At 41.9% G+C, this 18,563-nt stretch overlaps 2 protein-coding genes across 8 annotated transcripts in view; one reads left to right on the forward strand and one right to left on the reverse strand.

Moving 5' to 3' along the window:
• LOC128834693 (plasminogen-like) overlaps positions 1-1,225 on the forward strand; it is a 62,687-nt gene extending 61,462 nt beyond the window's left edge. Inside the window, exon 19 of the mRNA XM_054023699.1 lies at positions 737-1,225. Within this exon, the coding sequence (XP_053879674.1) occupies positions 737-898 (162 nt within the window). The 3' untranslated portion in view covers positions 899-1,225. The remainder of the gene's footprint in view (positions 1-736) is intronic.
• A 5,184-nt stretch (positions 1,226-6,409) lies between these two features.
• SLC22A3 (solute carrier family 22 member 3) overlaps positions 6,410-18,563 on the reverse strand; it is a 78,119-nt gene continuing 65,965 nt past the window's right edge. For all 7 annotated transcript variants that reach the window (XM_054022155.1, XM_054022152.1, XM_054022154.1 and 4 more), the window contains 6 exons: positions 15,085-15,182; positions 14,748-14,962; positions 10,829-10,937; positions 8,628-8,740; positions 6,819-6,918; positions 6,410-6,678 (listed from right to left, as the gene is read on the reverse strand). In XM_054022155.1, coding sequence (XP_053878130.1) covers positions 6,624-6,678; positions 6,819-6,918; positions 8,628-8,740; positions 10,829-10,937; positions 14,748-14,962; positions 15,085-15,182 — 690 coding nt within the window. In that variant the 3' untranslated portion in view covers positions 6,410-6,623. The remainder of the gene's footprint in view (positions 6,679-6,818; positions 6,919-8,627; positions 8,741-10,828; positions 10,938-14,747; positions 14,963-15,084; positions 15,183-18,563) is intronic.

Consider the following 18,563-nt stretch of genomic DNA (forward strand, 5'->3'; position numbering starts at 1 on the left):
CTGGGCAGCCCCACATTCTGCTCCTTTCACTGGTGTGGTTCCGGAGAAGTCTCCAGCACAGCGGGAGGAGGACAGAGCTCCCCCCCCAATGGATCATGGGGAGGGGAGCGGAGGGGGAGAGCATGGGGCCCAGGCTGGGGGCAGGGTAGGGTCAATTGAGGAGTCACATGCCCCTTCCCCCCTTTAGCTGGTGCAGCATACCAGTAAGAAATGAATTCTACTTGTACCAGTAGTCTCCCCTCTCTTACATGAGCTGGTGCTGCCAGGAGTTGAATTCTCCGTGGACTCCCCTGCACAGGAATAGACTCCCTATGCACCAGGTCGCAACACCATTTGGCCTGGCCACCCCTCCATCCGGACGGAGTGGTGGCTGGGCCAAATTTCAGTGGCATTTCACCCACTCAGCTGAAGTGGTGCAACAGCCATGATTTACTATAAGACTGCTGCTTAAAAGTGACAAGTTAACAATCTTCACGACGTATGGAACTTTGACCAAAAACCTTGGGGCCACACAGAGGACATTCACACCCCACCAGGTCCCTTAACTGGCACCACTGCAAAAAAACCCAACATGCAGGCAGGGAAAGCATCGCTCCCTGGACCCAGCTGAAGTGTTTTCTTATGACCACATACTTGGCTGTGGAGATATTTCCCCTTCTGTGCCTCTGACCCGCATGTTACTGTTTGCATATTGTGCTCTCAGTAAGGTAGCAACCCTCTTTCTTCTTCTTTGTAGGGTGACAGTGGAGGACCCCTAATATGTATTGAGCAAGAAAAATTCTTCGTTCATGGCGTCACCTCTTGGGGTCTGGGCTGTGCAGAGGCCATGAAGCCTGGTGTTTATGCCCGAGTTTCTAGGTTTGTTGGTTGGATTGAGAGGGTAATGCGTACTGGCTGAGGCCTGGGGATTCACTGATGCCTCCTGGAAGGCAACGCACAAAGTAGAGATGTGGGATTCCAAATATAGTGTTAAAATCAAAATTATTTACAAGAATCTGAAATAAATATTGTCATCTATTGTAAGTTACTGTAAATTAACAGTCATTGCCAAGAAACCAAACTGACTGTTAGCCTCCTTTGATGTGTTTTATATTCTACAGTGAACACACGTTTGTGAGGTACTTGTTGAAAAAATATCCTATTCCCTCTTTTCCATAACTGGACCCAAATACTTTAATCCTTGATATGGTACCAGAGCAATAAAATAAATAACTTGTTCACAAAGTGTTTACTTTCCCTTCTGTTTTTGTGCTCTCCGGATATTAATAGAACTACTCTTGAACTGCAGTAACTAGTGACAATAGTTTACTTTTCCTAGCCTCTAACAGGACACTAGTTGCACCCAACTGAGTGGTGTAAAGCAGTGGTCCTCTATCTATGGATCTTGGACTGCATGTGGTTCTTCAGGGCGACAGCAAGTGGCTCTAATGGAGTTCAAGAGTATGATACATTCGCTGTCTGATGCTCCCTACCCTCTGCCCTGTACACGTCAGAAAGCAGGTGCTAGGGAGGCTTTGCTTTCCTCCACCCTCTACCCAGGGAGGGGAAGAAAGAAAAAAGCCACTGGAATTCTCTTTCATTCTCACCAAAAGCCAGAAGGGTGCAGCAGGGAGAAGGAGAAATACCCTCACCATACACTATCTGTGAGCCAGAAAATGGGGAAAATTCATCCCTTCTGGGGGGAGGGGGGGGTCAAGAGAAAGGGGAGACTACCTACCCTCATAGCAGCCAGGTGGTAGGGAAGACAGAGGAGACCCCTTGTATTTCAGCTGCCCCGTGTGTATGTCAGCTTATGCATCATTTTCCTGTGGTGTTCTATACATCTGGCAGGAGAGAGGAGAAACTCATTTTTTTGTAAATGCCATTTTTATTGTTATGGACACTTCTGTATCAGCACAAAGATATGAATGTGGTGTGGAACATAAGATGCTGAATAGCAAGTAGACCTTCCACTCCAACTAGTCCGTGGTGAAGACAGAAGCAGCTAGTGATGCAAGTCTTTACAGCAGTGAATGACAGCCCATAATGGCACATAATAAAATGGCATAAGAGCCTCAGTACCAGTCTTGCCTCACTATACAAGCTTTAGTTGTATATTTTCTCTTCCTGATAGAGAAGGATTTACACCCTTGTGTGATGATTGCTAATGAGAGTTCTGTCCCTAAAGCATCACACATTAAACCACAGCTAATACCTCATGATGCTACAAGAACAGCTTTCCTCATGAAATCCAACAGAGGGAAGGAAAAAGAGAAACAAATAATATTGAGTGCCTACCCGCCACAGAGATGGTTATACATTTTCGGATGCCAGTCATCTGTTCTTTGTTCCATATCATAATAAACTACCAAACCTCATAAACATTTTAGAAAGACTTTCTGCTCCCACAGTACGATTTTTACATTTAATTTGTGATATGAATTTGACCTTGATTCTTCAATAGTTCATTCCATAGACATCTCTGCCTCCCAGACCACGTCAGAAATGTGATTGTTCTTGTGACAAGGTCTGACGTGCCGCCCATATGAAGACCATCATACTGTCTGGCTAGTACTGTCAGTAAACCCAGTACTTCACCTTCCAGCCCTATCCCTGGAAATAATTTCCACAATGGGCTTCATAATGATCACGCTGGGCTTGACTGAAATAGCCACCCATCTCAGCCATTACATAAAACTGTCATCATCACACTCTTCATCTGTGAGTTTTACAGGAGACCCCTCACTTCAGGACTTTTTGATCCAGAAAATCTGCTTCCTGTGGGTTTTTTTTTTTTTTTTTTAAGTCAAGTCTGCTTACTTTAACAAAACCAAATGTTTGCTCCTGTTAACCCCTCACAGAGTCAATACAAGCATGGAAGAATGACTTGATTTCTATTGAGGGTCCTGTGGCACCTTTGAGACTAACAGAAGTACTGGGAGCATAAGCTTTCGTGGGTAAGAACCTCACTTCTTCAGATGCAAGTAATGGAAATCTCCAGAGGCAGGTATATATCAGTGTGGAGATAACGAGGTTAGTTCAATCAGGGAGGGTGAGCTGCTCTGCTAGCAGTTGAGGTGTGAACACCAAGGGAGGAGAAACTGTTTCTGTAGTTGGATAGCCATTCACAGTCTTTGTTTAATCCTGATCTGATGGTGTCAAATTTGCAAATGAACTGGAGCTCAGCAGTTTCTCTTTGGAGTCTGGTCCTGAAGTTTTTTTGCTGTAAGATGGCAACCTTTACATCTGCTATTGTGTGGCCAGGGAGGTTGAAGTGTTCTCTGATATCAGGTATGGCAATATACAAAAGCCTGTAGGATGGCTATCCAACTACAGAAACAGTTTCTCCTCCCTTGGTGTTCACACCTCAACTGCTAGCAGAGCAGCTCACCCTCCCTGATTGAACTAACCTCGTTATCTCCACACTGATATATACCTGCCTCTGGAGATTTCCATTACTTGCATCTGAAGAAGTGAGGTTCTTACCCACGAAAGCTTATGCTCCCAGTACTTCTGTTAGTCTCAAAGGTGCCACAGGACCCTCTGTTGCTTTTTACAGATTCAGACTAAAACGGCTACCCCTCTGATACTTGATTTCTATTGTGCCTCCTATTCAGCAGCCCTGTCTACTAAATTCTGATGACAAAATCTTTATTCCTAGTGATAGTGTAAGTGGCAGTCAGAATCCATTCCTTGATTTCCATAGCCCATGTTGAGTATGCTGTACTGACAGTTGGAAAATTCACCCTTTGACTTTTAAACAGATCACACTTGATATAAAGGCACTAAAAGATGATATGTAAGAAACTCCATGATAAATGAAATCACATCTTAACTGTGCAGTCCTAAGGGTATTAGAGCCCCTTGCCTCTTGCTGACTGCAATGAGTATTGAGGGCACCCAGCACCTCTCTGAAGCAGGCCCTAAATGTGTTTCTTGAATCATTCCTTACCCGGTGCTCTGTTTGGAGGGCATATGGTTGGGTATACCATGTCTTCACTTATTCCTTCTGCTGGCTCAAAAATGTTGAGAAAGTGTCGGAGCAAACATTGGAAGTACTGCCTAGAAGACTGATAAAATGTTCCCTTTTTTCTTCTCATAGAAAAGTCCTGTAAAAATTAATAGGGATGAATCCTAGAGGGTGATCTCCTCTTTATAGAATTTTTAACATTCACCTATAGACTTTAATAGAAAATTATATCCCTGCTAGAGAAATTTGTAGGACTCTCCCATAAGGCTCAGAAATGATTAACTCATTGACATTTAGACTTAAAAGCAGATGTGACTTTGCAATTAAAAGAATTATTTTTATAAGCAGTATAATTATTGGTCCATATATATATAAGCCCTATTTCCCAGTGTGTGTGTGTGTGTGGGGGGGGGGAGTTCCACACTTTAGACCTCAATGTACCTCCACCATCTCATCCCTCTCCTTTTACCAAAATATTAATAAAACAAGCCAAAAGACTGTGTAAAACAAAGAGAATGGAACCTAATTAAGGTCACCAAAGGGATTTTGGCATTTCTGGGTATTATAACAGATCACTGTCTAATGTGCTACAATTAATATGGAGGAACTCTCACAGGGACTGAGATTTTACTTCTCCATCTGCTTATCAGTGAACATTAGCACAAGTTTCCTCTTTCCTGTATAGTATACATACTTAACCTGAAAATATAACCCAGGTTATTATTAAAATAGTATCATATTAAAGAGTCCGAAGGCATCGACAGATACATGACTGACTTATTTAGCAGCAACATTTTAAGTTAGTTTCCCAGACCTGAAGTAGAGCTCTGTGTAGCTCAGAAGCTTGTCTCTCTCACCAACAGAAGTTGGTCCAATCAAAGATATTACCTCACTCACCTTGTCTCTCTGATCCACACACACAAAATTGTAAGCTTAAAAAGACCTTAAATTCCTTACAGGGAGTATGCAGGCATTCAGTTATTTTAAATACTGACATACATTGTCTACATTTTATTCTGGACAATACAGAATGCCACTCTGAGCAAAGTACACCTCTACCCTGATATAACGCTGTGCTCGGGAGCCAAAAATCTTACCGTGTTATAGGTGAAACCACGTTACATCGAACTTGCTTTGATCCACCGGAGTGCGCAGCCTCCCCAGAGCCCTGCTTTACCGCGTTATATCCGAATTTGTGTTACATCGGGTTAGAGGTGTACAATTAGAAAGGCCTGAAAAATATGTTCTCATGCCTTAAGTTCTCAATCACATATCAAGCAATAACAAAGTGCAACTGCAGGCAGTTGACCAATACAACACAAACTTCCCTCTGCCACAGAAAACGTCAAGCAATTCTGCTTTTAACCAATATAATTAAAATTACCCACGGATTCCTCTGCAAACCACAGACACCACTGCAGAGCTGAGAGAGCTCTTATATTGAGGTACTTTAAGACTCGAGAAAAACATTAAATAAACAAGAAAGGTTAAAATAAGTCCACTATCCATTTAGGAGAATATCTATTTGTTCAGGTAATCCTGGCATCTCTTAGTAGCATAAGAACAATTGTCTCTCAGGGACAGCATCAAAATACAATGTGTTCTAATTTGGCATTACAAACCATCTAACCAGATAGTTTAACAGAGGTGCACATTTGGCTCCATTCCTTTTAGTCTGTAGGGAGTTTTGCCAAATGTCTTACTGTCATTTGACTATGTGTCAGGAGAAATTCTTACTGAAAAGTAGTTCTGCTGGTCTTCTGCGTCCCATGGTCTCTCCTTCTGTTGCCTGTTCCAAGCATGCATGTATTTTATTGCTAGCATGGTTCCTGTTTTCTTTAAGCAGACATGGCAGTTGGGTGGAATGGGCTGGGAAGAGTTAGGAAGTGTTGAAGTACTGTATATAGCTCACCAAGTTGTAGTAATGAAGGAAGCACCTTGTATATTGGTTATTTCCCCCTATGGTTTCTTGAAACCCCATCTTACAAATAATTGCTCCTCCATGCCAGGCTTTTGAGATGGTCAGTTTGGAGCATTCATTGTTCTACCACAATGTGGTGCCTGCTAAATTTAGAAACTCTATCCTATAGTCCCTTCACCAACTCTGCAATACCAATCCGTCCCAAACATTAAGAATATCCTGTTGACACCTGCACATTAGAAATGAGGCTCCCACTCTCTCCAGCCTGAATGTCATCAGTTCCCTGGTTCCCTAAGCAATTCCTCGTTTGCTTTTCTGATTTTTCAGAGGCTTTATCGCTCGGTGGGGCACAAAACTACTCCAATTCTGCTTCCCCCATCCCAAACCATCACAATTTTAAACCACAATTTCCCCAAATTATTGTAATATCAAGGATGAACAAATGACCCAAACATATACAAATAAGTAAGAGCTTACTGGGCCAGGCAAAGCAGCTGATTGAAGTGGGTATTCTCTAACAAGAACCACACAACGCTCCCTTCCTGGAAACAATGGCCTCAGAAAATATGTATTTATTCTGTAGCTATATAAAAATACAACGCTTATTTAGAACATCTTCATTCCTAAAAGAAGTACTTGGAGGTGTCTTTTGTGACACAGCTCAATCCAGAGGACTTTAAAGCAGTTATCAGGAGGAAACCAAATTCCCGGTGTGAGAACAGGGATGTTTTGCTCAGTGCTTTTAGAGAAAGATCATATATAGGCGGTATCTTGATGCTTCTTTTTCCTGCCACTTTTACTTTGGAGACTGAAGTAGCAGAGGGAGAAAAGAGAAGAGTTATATTTCTAAGCTGTAGCACTGCCCAATTTATTTTCAGTAAAAATATACAATTCCCTGCCCCTTGCTCAGAAAATCACACCAATGTAATATTGAAGGAAAGACAGTACCTGGAAAGCTGTTCCACATCCTCCACTGTCTCTGGTAAGGAAATTCCCTTTGTCTCAGGTAAAAACAGCACTAAGATCCCACAAATGACTGCAAGTATACCTATGACAGGCATTGAAGAAAAAGAATTGGTTTGCCATTTTTCTCATTCTCAGGACAGCTTTGTGGCACAAAATAAGAAAAGGGTAGAAAGACCTGAAGTTGCTCCTAAACCACTAAGTAGAAGCTGAAGGCCCATTTCTCCCCTGCCTTGCTTCTCATTTGGTCATTTACATTTTGGGAAAGTAGATGTGAAATGTTACCATGCTGATTGTAAAGTCTTTGGGGGCAGGGACTGTTTTTTTGTACAGCACCTAGCACAGTGGGGTCCTGGTCAATGACTGGGGCTCCTGGGCCTGATGAAAATACAGATGATAATTTTACACCCAGTTACACAATGTTGTTGAGGATCAGGTCTTCAGAGTGCAGCAGAAATTTTGACTACAAAGGTGTAAACTGGAACATCTGGATACTGCTACGGTTGGAGCAATATTAATTTGAAAAAAAAAATTCTTCTCTCTTTTTTACTTTGTATTTCAAATCCTCTTTATCCACTTCTCTTTCTTTTTCTATGTTCCGTCCCTTCTACTCTTTCCTCATCATGTTTCTCTTCAGAAAAACATGATTTAGTCTTCAGACTCAGGATTTCCTACCAAAAGGAAATACTTTGCTCACACAATTAGCCTGTGGAACGCATTGTCATAGGACACCACTGAGGCCAAGAGCTCATGGGGAAAAAAAAGATTATATATATATATACGAATAACAAGAATATCCACAGTTAGAACAATATACGCTAACAAATTAAACAAGGGTTTTTTTGGAAGGGTTATAAATCCTCATGCACTAGGGAGTAAACCAACCTGGAAGTCAGCAGGAAAATTCCATGTGACCAGATTATCCGGCTGTAGGGTTTCTTGTACCTAACTTTGAAGCACCTGGTACTGACCCCTGTTGGTAACAGGATACTGGACTACACGGACCACTGTTCTGAAACAGTATGGCAATTCCCATGTTCCTGCAAAGCAGGACCTTAAGTGGGAGATAACCCAGGTTATCTCCTTTTGGCCAGATCTGCTCTGTTGACTTCGATAGAGCTATACTAACTTCCAACAGCAGAGAATGTGGTCCTTTGTTTATTTGGTCTGATGAAAGGTAGTCACATATGAAAACTATCCAGAAAATGTTAGAAACCCATTGCTGCAAGGGCTCTGTTTTGAGAGGTAAACAAATTTTTAATGGCTTTTGAGGGGTCTTCCCCATGGGAGTCAGGGCTTAGAATTTAGGAGGGATACAAATGCAGTGGGACTCAGCCAGAATGCCTCCTGGAACTCCATGTGTGTGGGTGCGCAAGCTGATGTAACCACTATCATTGAAAGGATGCAGCACAGCTCCCCTTTGCACTTAGGTCATCTGTGCTGGCCAATGAAGATAGAGATGATGGATTAGGGGGGAAGATAGGTCATGCAATAAAACTCTTCCCAAGAAAAGAAGCTGTGTTAGGAAGCAGATTAAAAACAAATTGTAATAAAGTGGTCATCAAGGGATTAACTAGATTATCACAGTATTGTGTATGGGAGCCATGCTTCCACCCTTCCTTTATTTCCTGTTTATTTAGTGTGTGTTTTCCCTACTGTGTTTGTTATGGAGCTGAATAAAGCAGCACTTTCCCAGCCTGCAGTACTGTAAGTAAAGTATGTTTCTTATGCACTGAACAGTCCGTTTGCAAAAGAAATAGTCTATCCAAGGTTGCATTTTAAACGATTTCTTACTAAAGATGATTAGAGGTAGCTCCATCCAGATGGATGCTAATCGGAAGAGAAGAAATGGGGCTATGATACCTCCTAGGTCACACAAGCTCGAACACAGGGAAACACCAAAGTTTCTGCAAAAAAAAAAAAAAAAAAGATATTCATTTTAGAGGGATTAAGACAATGTAACCTAGGAGATGTATGTGTCAGGCCCAAAAGTATCTTATAAACAGTGAACTCATGAGAAAACAGAGGGTTACTGAAAAATAATATATTGAACATAGCGGGAACTGGTGGGAAATTTTAAAAGAATTCCAACAATGTTAAGGGCCAGATTCTGCCACTGGTACATCAGATTGCGAATTACCCAGTCATCTTCCCTAATGGGATTTCAGAAGCTGTACCTCTGTGGAACACTAATACTAAATCACTGCACACAAAGCCTTCCTGCATTCAGACCTTTAAACTAACCAGTTTCTAAGATGAAGTACTATTGACACGATCCTTTTGCTTTAGCTACAGCATGGACTTTAGTGTGGGTAGCTGCCCAAGTGAGTACCCAGGGTCCCTGGTGGGCTTGTACAGCCCATGCTGAAGCCTAAGCTGCCATGGCTTCACCGCTATTGCTACTTGTGCTAACTATGTTAAAGCTAGCTCAGGCGTATCTACACATGCTACAGTCACACCTCCATTTGCAATGTAGACATACTCTTGGTTGATTGGGATTCTATAATCCGTTTTGTCACAGTCTTCCTGGATAACCTGGCGCAACTTCATTTGAGTTCTCTGTGCCTGTTTTCCCATCTTTAAAATGCTCAGACCCAAGCCAAGTTAAATTTAATGTTGAAAGAGTTTGTGAAACACTGTATTAAATGCTTTACTAAAATCCAGATATATTGCATAGCCATTCACTTTCTTATTTTAACTTTAAACGTTATTAAGACTGTTGCAATAAACCAAAGATCTTCCAGTCTAATTTCAACATGACACAAGTGAGAGTCAGAAACCGACAAAAAGAAGCTGAGGAATGGAAGACTAAGGGTAACAATTACCAGGTTATCTAGTTACTCAGTAAATCAAGTGTCTTGACAGTAGGAATGTTTTATATATAATTGGTTTGATGCACAGATAATAGGTTAGTTGAACAGGTCTCTTTTCTTATTGGGTACATTTTCTACTACATTTTATCTTTAGGGACACTCAAAGTTTATTTGATTATGGTGGTGGGGCAAGTGCCCATCCCAGCCAGGAGGGGTTAACAAGCCCCTTTGGGTACAATCAAGTCCTACCTGGAGCATTCTGCCTCTGAAAAAGGGCGGTTCCTTAAGAGAGTAAAGTCAAATCCAGAGCTAGAGTGCCAACCCCTTAAATCCGCAGAATAGTGAATGCTGATTAGAACGGCTGCTGAAGATCCTCTGTTGCCTAGATCCTCTGAATAAGTAGAGGAACCTCTAAATTTCCCTTTCTTTCAGCCCAGAATGCTCAGCCTGGGCCCCTTGGACTGCAAAGGGGTTACAGAAATCCAGCCCTAACTCAAAGAATACTGACCTATTTGCCTTGCAAAGCATGCCAGGTGGACCTGGACTGCTTTGGGGTTGAAGGACTGGTATCCTTTGCCCTTTTTGTTTGGACTCCCTGTTGGGGGAGTGCTGAACTAATCCCCTGCTACTTGTAGCTAGAAAGACACTGACTCGGTAACCATCCCCGTAGCTGAAGGAAGGTACTGGGAACAAAGGGAGGTACCCCTGCCCACTCTCTCAAAAGGGGGCATTCTAGAGGTAAATCCTATCACAATTAGCTTGTTTATTTCTTTAATAAGTATCAATTTAGACAGGGTTAGCTGCATTGCTATACAAGTTTTGGCTTGTTGGATAGAAAATACATTCTTTTGAGAACTGTGTTTCCTTTACAGGTCTTTGATTAAGTTGCCTCCTCTGTAATTTGTCTCCCATGGGACACTATAACACTGCATTGTCAAATTAAATAGAACGTCCTTAATTATGGTGACACCAGTCACACCTCCCTATTTAAGGTGGACTTCAGTTTTGCACTCAAAATGCATAAGAAGAATGTCTTTCATAGAGGTACTGCCAAATTAAGCTTGAACACTGGCACGGTTACGCTATAATGCCATTTACTATGCAAATGTGTTTAATGCTACTGAAGGCAACTTCCTTCAGTTTAATGTGGATTTCAGCTGTGCATGAAACAACTGCAGTTACCTTAATGTTGTAGGATACAATTCACTGTTCACAAGATACACAATTTCAAAAGCCATGGTGATTCCCAGTCTTCCCAGAGTGGCTACTGAGGTTTTCAACCACGGGATATCTGTTAACAAGGTAAATTCAAAAAGCAAGGTTGATGAAATGTGTTTTACCATGTCAGCTGGAAATCATGGGGCTCATTCCACACTCCCTTACATGGGTTTCACACTGGTGTAACTCAGCTGAGTTCACTGGCGTTACTACTGATTTATATCGGTGTAAGTGAGCAGAAGCAAACATCAGGGCTAGATTCACAAAGGGATTTAGGCACCTAATCCAACATTTAGGCACCACTGACTTTCATGAAGCCACCGCTCAGCCTGTGCCTACACCTGGAGGTGCCTAAATTTCTGCTGGGTGGGCATGCGCAAAGCTGCCTAAATCCTGATGCCGCCGCACAGGCAATGGAGCCCTCTTTCATGCCACAGCTCCAGGAGGATTCTCAAGCGAGGTGTTCCCCTGCCTACCTTGCCAGCAGAGCCCACTCTGGTGGGTGTGCTCAGAACACGAGAACCTACGCTTTAGTGAGCAATTTCTGGCTGTTCTGGATGTAACTGAAAACTGATCAAGGGAAATACTTGTCACACAACGCATAATTAGACTGGGGAAGACATTGCAACAGGAAGTCACTGAAGCCGAGATTCACAAAGAGTCTGGACATTTCCATGGCTAATAAGACTATCCAGAGTTATGATTGTTAATCATCGTTAATGCTAACAACAGATTTGGAAGGGATATTGGGTTTAAGCCATCTCTAACAGGGAGCTGGATGAGACCTGAGGTGGAGGCAGATAACCCCAATCTGCCTACCACGGAGTTTTGACACTTTCCCCTAAGGCATCTGGTGTTGGTCAGTCAGAGACAGGCTAATGGACTAGATGGACATTGGGTCTGATCCAGTCTGCCAATTCCTGTTTTCCGGTGCCTATATCTTTCTCAGAACTACCCTCCAAGCCCTGTCAGGAAGAGTTACATCAGAGGGACTCTGGATCAGGTTCAAGGAAGAGTAGAACCAAAAGGGCATTGCTGCCAGATATCAATGTGTGCTGGCATCTATGGGTGTTCAAGTTTTGGCTACTCATGCTTTGTTGTGTCACCCAGGCCAGTTTGAAGACTCAGAAATCAGTTCCAACCCACTGACTCAACAAAGACGTGTTGCATAATGCCAGGTGCGGGATAATGAGTGGTAAATGTTGTTGCCAAGCTCCCATGATCATACCCAGATTGTGCAATCCTTTGCTTCAGGCAGGCTGCTGGTCGTTATCCAGGTGTGACATTTTCCCCCTGCAACATTTTTCTAAATCAAATTATAATTCAAGCTGAGTCAGACTAACTTCCAAGTAGATCTGGGAAAAAATGTCTCTTGGCCTCATAGAAAATTCCTCTAGAATTTAATAAAAAATGACAATTTTTCTATAGTTTTTTTCACCATCCTATAGATTTTATAACAGAAAATTAAATACCTGCTATGGAATTCTATAGGATGGCTCAAAAAACTCTAGAAGGGATATCGTCTTTGAAATCTGATAAGATTTTAAGAGTAATTTCTAGAAAACCCTATCAAATGTTCAGAGGTCTCTGTAGATTTTATCCCCATTTAATGGTATAGGATCTTTTCCATTAAAGACTTTAATAACACTATTTCATGAAAAAGAGAAATGCACCTATTTTCTTTTTGTCTTGAATTTTTTGCAAAAACAAATTTTTTTGTAGGTGGAAAAACGTATTTAATCCCCAAAATCTGTTTGTGTATGTGAGCATGTGTGCGTGTGCATGTGAAAATAGTGACTTTCTCCTGGTAGCAAATTCAGAGAAATCAGACACACACAAAGGTGACATTTGAGGATAGAAATGGTGCAAAATTTCATCCTGGATCAATAAAAAGCGACAAAGAGTCCTGTGGCACCTTATAGACTAACAGACGTATTGGAGCATAAGCTTCCACTACATGCATCTGATGAAGTGGGTATTCACCCACGAAAACTTATGCTCCAATACGTCTGTTAGTCTATGAGGTGCCACAGGACTCTTTGTCGCTTTTTACAGATCCAGACTAACATGGCTACCCCTCTGATACTTGACATCCTGGATCAAATTAATTAAATGAGTTGAAGCCATTTACATGGGAGGATGATAACTGGGACAGCTGCTTTCATAGGACAAATGTAAAGAAAATATTTTTTTCCTATTAAATTGAATGACTGTTTAGTTGCTTTAACAGAAGGATTGTAATGACTGGAACCATGGTACTGGGATGTCCGGTTGCATGATTGCCCTGTAGATTACCATGACACATTACAAACTACTCACTTTTAGGCAATAATAAAAATGCCTGATGCATAATAATGCCCATCACGGACACCATACTTTCCATCCAAAGTGTTCTGCAGAGGAGGGTAAGTATCATTTCAAACTGCTTTACAAACCAGGTGATGTGACTTACCCAAGGTCATAAAGGAAGCCAGTGGCAGAGCCAGGAACAAAACTCAGATCTCCTGATGCTCAGACACTTGCCATTGCAGCTGGATTTATTGAAATAACTGAGCTGCTTAAACGTGTGGCGTTGTCTTAAAGTAACTTTTGAATAAACTTTAAAAACAAGGCTAATTGTAGTAAAACTGGACCCACTGAAGAATGTGTTTCTGTGAAGGATCTTTTATTGTGCTTCCAAACCCACCCATTTTCATAGGCTCCATTTTACAGCTCTTCTCTTGGGATATCTGCCTGCTAACTGTTGCCTTGTGATATAATTTCTGGAGCTGACACTGCTAAGGCTAATTAGTATTCACAACACTGGCTTCATTCTGCTGATGACATCCTTAGGGAGGGGTGATCCTTTCTAATGGTCATTCAACATCCTATGTAGCTCCAATCTAAACTACTCTGAAGCAAAGAGTGGGGATTTCACAGTCAGGGTAAGGCTCTCTGTCCTCTATCTGCCTTTAGTGTGCAGCACTTATGAATGCTTTCCTTGGGATATACAGTTCACTGTAACCACAAAGTGGAGAGACATCAGTTTATAGAAAAGAATCCCTTGTCAGCAGTGCTGAATCACACCCCACAGTCACCCTGGTAGTCCTTGAAGCAGGACCAAGAATTACTAAAAGGGGAGCCAGATCCTCTACCTCTGGTCTGTCCCCTTTGAATTACCAGCCAGTGATTCCCTTTGCGTAAGGGAAACCCAGGAGGGTGTCGAGCCAGGATAGCTGGCTCTGTGCCGCCTGCTTCTGGTCCCTGCCCCATGCCAGGGATAGGATGGATGAAACGAGGAACGGACAGCGCACACTGCACTCTGGCAAGCCCAGGCCAATGGAATGGCCTGTTACTGTTACTAGAGCTGAGAATCTGACTCAAGATCTGCTAAGACTGACCAGCAGGAAATATATCATTAAATAGATTTGTTTCTTTTCTCAGACACTCATTTATTTGGAGATGGGAAGTTTCCCCAAACTACCAATTTCCTAGCTCCATATCTGTATGATAAATATCTTCCCAGCCAGGGAATGAGTGTATTTCCCCCTTCCTCATATTTTTGTTCTGTAGTTCTCATTATCATTTGCTAACTGTATCACAACACACTTTTTATCTTCGTCCACCACTTCGAAAACTTTGTGTGGCTTTCACCTCTCTACTCTAAGAACTTCACAGAGTAAATAGTGGATGTTCTGTAACCTGAAGTCTTTAAATCATGATTTTAGGACTTCAGTAACTCAGTCAGAGGTTAGGGGTATATTACAGGAGTAGGTGGGTGAGGTTCTTTGGCCTGCAATGTGCAGGAAGTCAGACTAGATGATCATGATGGTCCCTTCTCACCTTAAAGTCTATGAGTCTGTGAGATAAATCAATGATCTTGGGAAGCTAAGGAAAGAGTTACCTTCTGGTAAGAATGCAGTAATTAAGCATGCCACTCCCGCCACTATGTTGCTTATGGCAAATGGAAGGCGTCGGCCAATTCGATCGATTGTCAGTAAAATCAAGAGAGCTGCAGGCAATTCCACAGCTCCGGAGATGAAAAAGGTTAGGTAGAGGTTTCCTCCTATAATTCCTAGGCGCATGACAAGCCCTTGGTAAACCAGGGCACTTGTAAACCTAAACAAAAAACATTGAGACAAACACAAATGATTGTAAGCAGCTGACTCGAATTTCAAGTTTGAGAGAATCACAATACCGACAAATTATGATGCTCAAAACACAGTAAAATTGGGACTTACCAGGCATACATTAGAATCAATGTGTATTTTCTCATATGGGGAGTTCTAACCAGATCGAGAAATGATGGATTACTAACCTCTTCATCTGTAACTGTGATCTAAAGAAAAGCAAACATCGGCATCAGCAGATCATAGGCAGGAACACAGGCCACCACAGCTGAGCTAGTACAACAGCTATGGAAGAGGGCTCAAAATGTAATACAACTGCAGACTAATTTCCAGCTCCTTAATCTTTTGTAAGGACAATACATATGCCAGAAGAAAAAAAAAACAGCTTGATTTCCAGCTCCTATTGAGTTTCAGGAGAAAAAAAACCTTATTTTTACTTGTAAATGGAGAAGTGGACTCAGAGGTCCCTGGGAGGCAATGAACCAGGCACTTTGCAATGCCATTTTTACAGCTGCTTTTCAGAGCAGAATTGAACTTTATGGGTGACTCAGAGAAGGCACTCGATTGTGAGTTCATTCCCCACAGCCAGCCCATGAAATTGTAATGGGTAATGGTCAGAACAAAGGGGTGGGTCTGCAGAGGAGTAAGAGATGGAGAGAGTAAACAACAATGGCCTTGGGAGTGTTTTTGATCCTACCGCTGAGCAGCAGGAGGAAAAGTAGGGAGGAGGACACTGTCAAGAAGTGAGGCCAGGGTGGAAAGGCCCCAAACAGAGAAAGATTAATGTCTGCCCTCCCCAAAACATTTAAATGAAGCAGAAGTCAATGGGCCTTCAGAATGTGCTTATAGTTAAGAATGTGCACAAGCATTTTGCTGATTTAGGCCTTTTCCTTAAAAATATCTACAAATTATTTAGAAATATCAATTAAGCCACCCTCCTCTGAGACGAGGAGGAAAGTATCGTTTTCTCCATTTTACAAGTAGGTAAAATGAGGATGAGAAAGCACACATGACTTAGGGCCTGTCTATACAAACAATTAGACCGTGGCAAACTGGGGTGTGAATCTATCCCAGGCTAGCTGCCTGCAGTTTAACTGTCTGTGTGCACTCTGCGGATGCATGTTAACAGTTCGCTAATGCACTTTGAGCTACTCCCAGTTCAAGGAGGACTAGATCAAAGCTCTCTCACGAACTGTTAATGTGCATCAGTAGGGGGCACATGAACAGTCAGACCTCACCGCAGGCCAGATTCACATCCAAGCTTCCTGTGATCTTCATGTAGACAAGCCCTTAGCCAAGGTAATAAAACAAATCAGCAACAGAATCAGGAGTAGAATCCAGGAGTCTCGATTGAGATTTTTAAAGAAGTGCAAGGGATTTAGTCCCACATAGTCAGTGGAAGAGGTGTGGCTAAATCCCCTTTGTTGCTTTGAAAATCTCAGACCCTGACATCTACATCTTCACCTGCACATCTACCAATGTGATATATGCCATCATGTGCCAGCAATGCCCCTCTGGCATGTACATTGGCCAAACCAGACAGTCTCTATGCAAAATAATAAATGGACACAAATCTGACATCAGGAATCATAACATTCAAAAACCAGTAGGCGAACACTTCAGCCTCTTTGGTCACTCAGTAACAGACTTAAAGGTGGCAATTTTGCAACAGAAAAGCTTCAAAAACAGACTCCAATGAGAAACTGCTGAGCTTGAATTAATATGCAAACTAGACACCATTAACTTGGGTTTGAATAGAGACTGGGAGTGGCTGGGTCATTTCACATATTGAGTCTATTCCCCCATGTTAAGTATCCTCACACTTTCTTGTCAACTGTCTAAAATGGGCCATCTTGATTATCACTACAAAAGTTTTTTTTTCTCCTGCTGATAATTGCTAATCTTAATTAATTGGTATTAATTGGTATGGCTACTTCCACTTTTTCATGTTCTCTGTATGTATATATACCTTCTCACTGTTCCATTCTATGCATCGGATGAAGTGGGCTGTAGCCCACGAAAGCTTATGCTCAAATAAATTTGTTAGTCTCTAAGGTACCACCAGTACTCCTGTTCTTTTTGCGGATACAGACTAACAAGGCTGCTACTCTGAAACCCATAAAAAAAAGATGTGATTGTGGAAAGAGAAAGAAGGATCCCCCACCACTTTCTACCATCTGTGCTGTGAAGTCAATGGAAATTACTTTGTGTTGTGGAGGAAGAATGGGGCCAAAGAGAATGTAGAGACAGAGACCATGCTGATTGGTGAGGAGAACAGTAAACTAGGTCAAACAGCATTGCCCAGTGATCTGATTCTAGTTCAGCCAAGGCTGTACACATTAATTTTATTTTGTATTTATTCCTCATATCATAAGATATAACCTAAACTTTTCAGGGAGATAAACAGCCTCAGAATGGACTTTTAACACCTCCTTTAGCAAAAAGAGTGTCCCAGAACACTGGAAGTGTTAATGAACCCCCAGTTTGCCCTGGGTTCTCTTCCATTCCCTCTCATCATTGCTAGGAATCCTTGTCCCATCTTTACAGCTACTTTGTTTTCTGTAACGCAGTTAGACGTTTTCTCAAAGTTGCTTCCGCTCTTTACATGCCAGCTCCATTTTTTTAATCCTACAATTTGTTTGTCAGGCATTCATTTACATTCCAGATCAGAATCCACTGTTTGTTGGCATTTGTTATGCTCACACTCATGAAGGTGATAAAGCTGCCTTAATTTTGTTTATAAGAACATGTTGGCAGTGACCAGTATGTGAACCTTGTGCAAATATGGTATTCATTTTCCCATGCAAAGATAAATCAAGCAGTCTTAACACAATGTCCTGTCTGTCTCAAGTGCCACTAATACTAGTTGGAAATAATGTTTAAGTATGGTTTATGAGCTGGGGGAGAAGGACATTAAAATCATTGCAAAAAACCTCAACTCTTTTAAGGTTAAATCTTGGCCTCACTGAAGTCAATGAGAGTTTTCTCATTGACTTCAGTGCAATCAGAATTTCACCCTTAGTACCCAAATACATGTTTTATCCTAACCCTGGGAAGAGCAAAGAGATTTTGTATAAAATGATGTACTTCATCAATTCTTATCTCATTGTTTCTACAATGGTTTTAAAAATTCCAGTAAAAGTTGTGCACTTCACAAGCTTCGGTGCTGAGCAGGCAAACTTTATGCACTGTGATAGTCTCCAATTCAGCAGCTCATGCCTATTCAGCATAGCACCAAGCCTAGTCTTCACTACGGGGAGATAGATGCTGCTGCAATCGATGTCGCAGGGATCAATTTAGTGGGGCTAGTGAAGACCGGCTAAATCAATGGCAGAGTGCTCTTCGGTGGGTCCCAGTACTCCAGCTCTCCGGGACAAGTAAGGGAAGTCGACCGGAGAGTGTCTCCCATTGACACAGCGCACTGAAAACACTGGGGTAAATCGACCTAAGCTACGTTGACTCCAGCTACGTGAATAACTTAGGTTGACTTATCCCCCTTGTGAAGATAAGCTCTAACAAGCTATTGAAGTCAGTGGGACTTAAGCAAACACTTTAAGTGCAGTGCTGAATTACAGTCACAACATATAAAA

This window comes from Malaclemys terrapin, chromosome 3, assembly GCF_027887155.1.
Source record: "Malaclemys terrapin pileata isolate rMalTer1 chromosome 3, rMalTer1.hap1, whole genome shotgun sequence".
NCBI lineage: Eukaryota > Metazoa > Chordata > Testudines > Emydidae > Malaclemys > Malaclemys terrapin.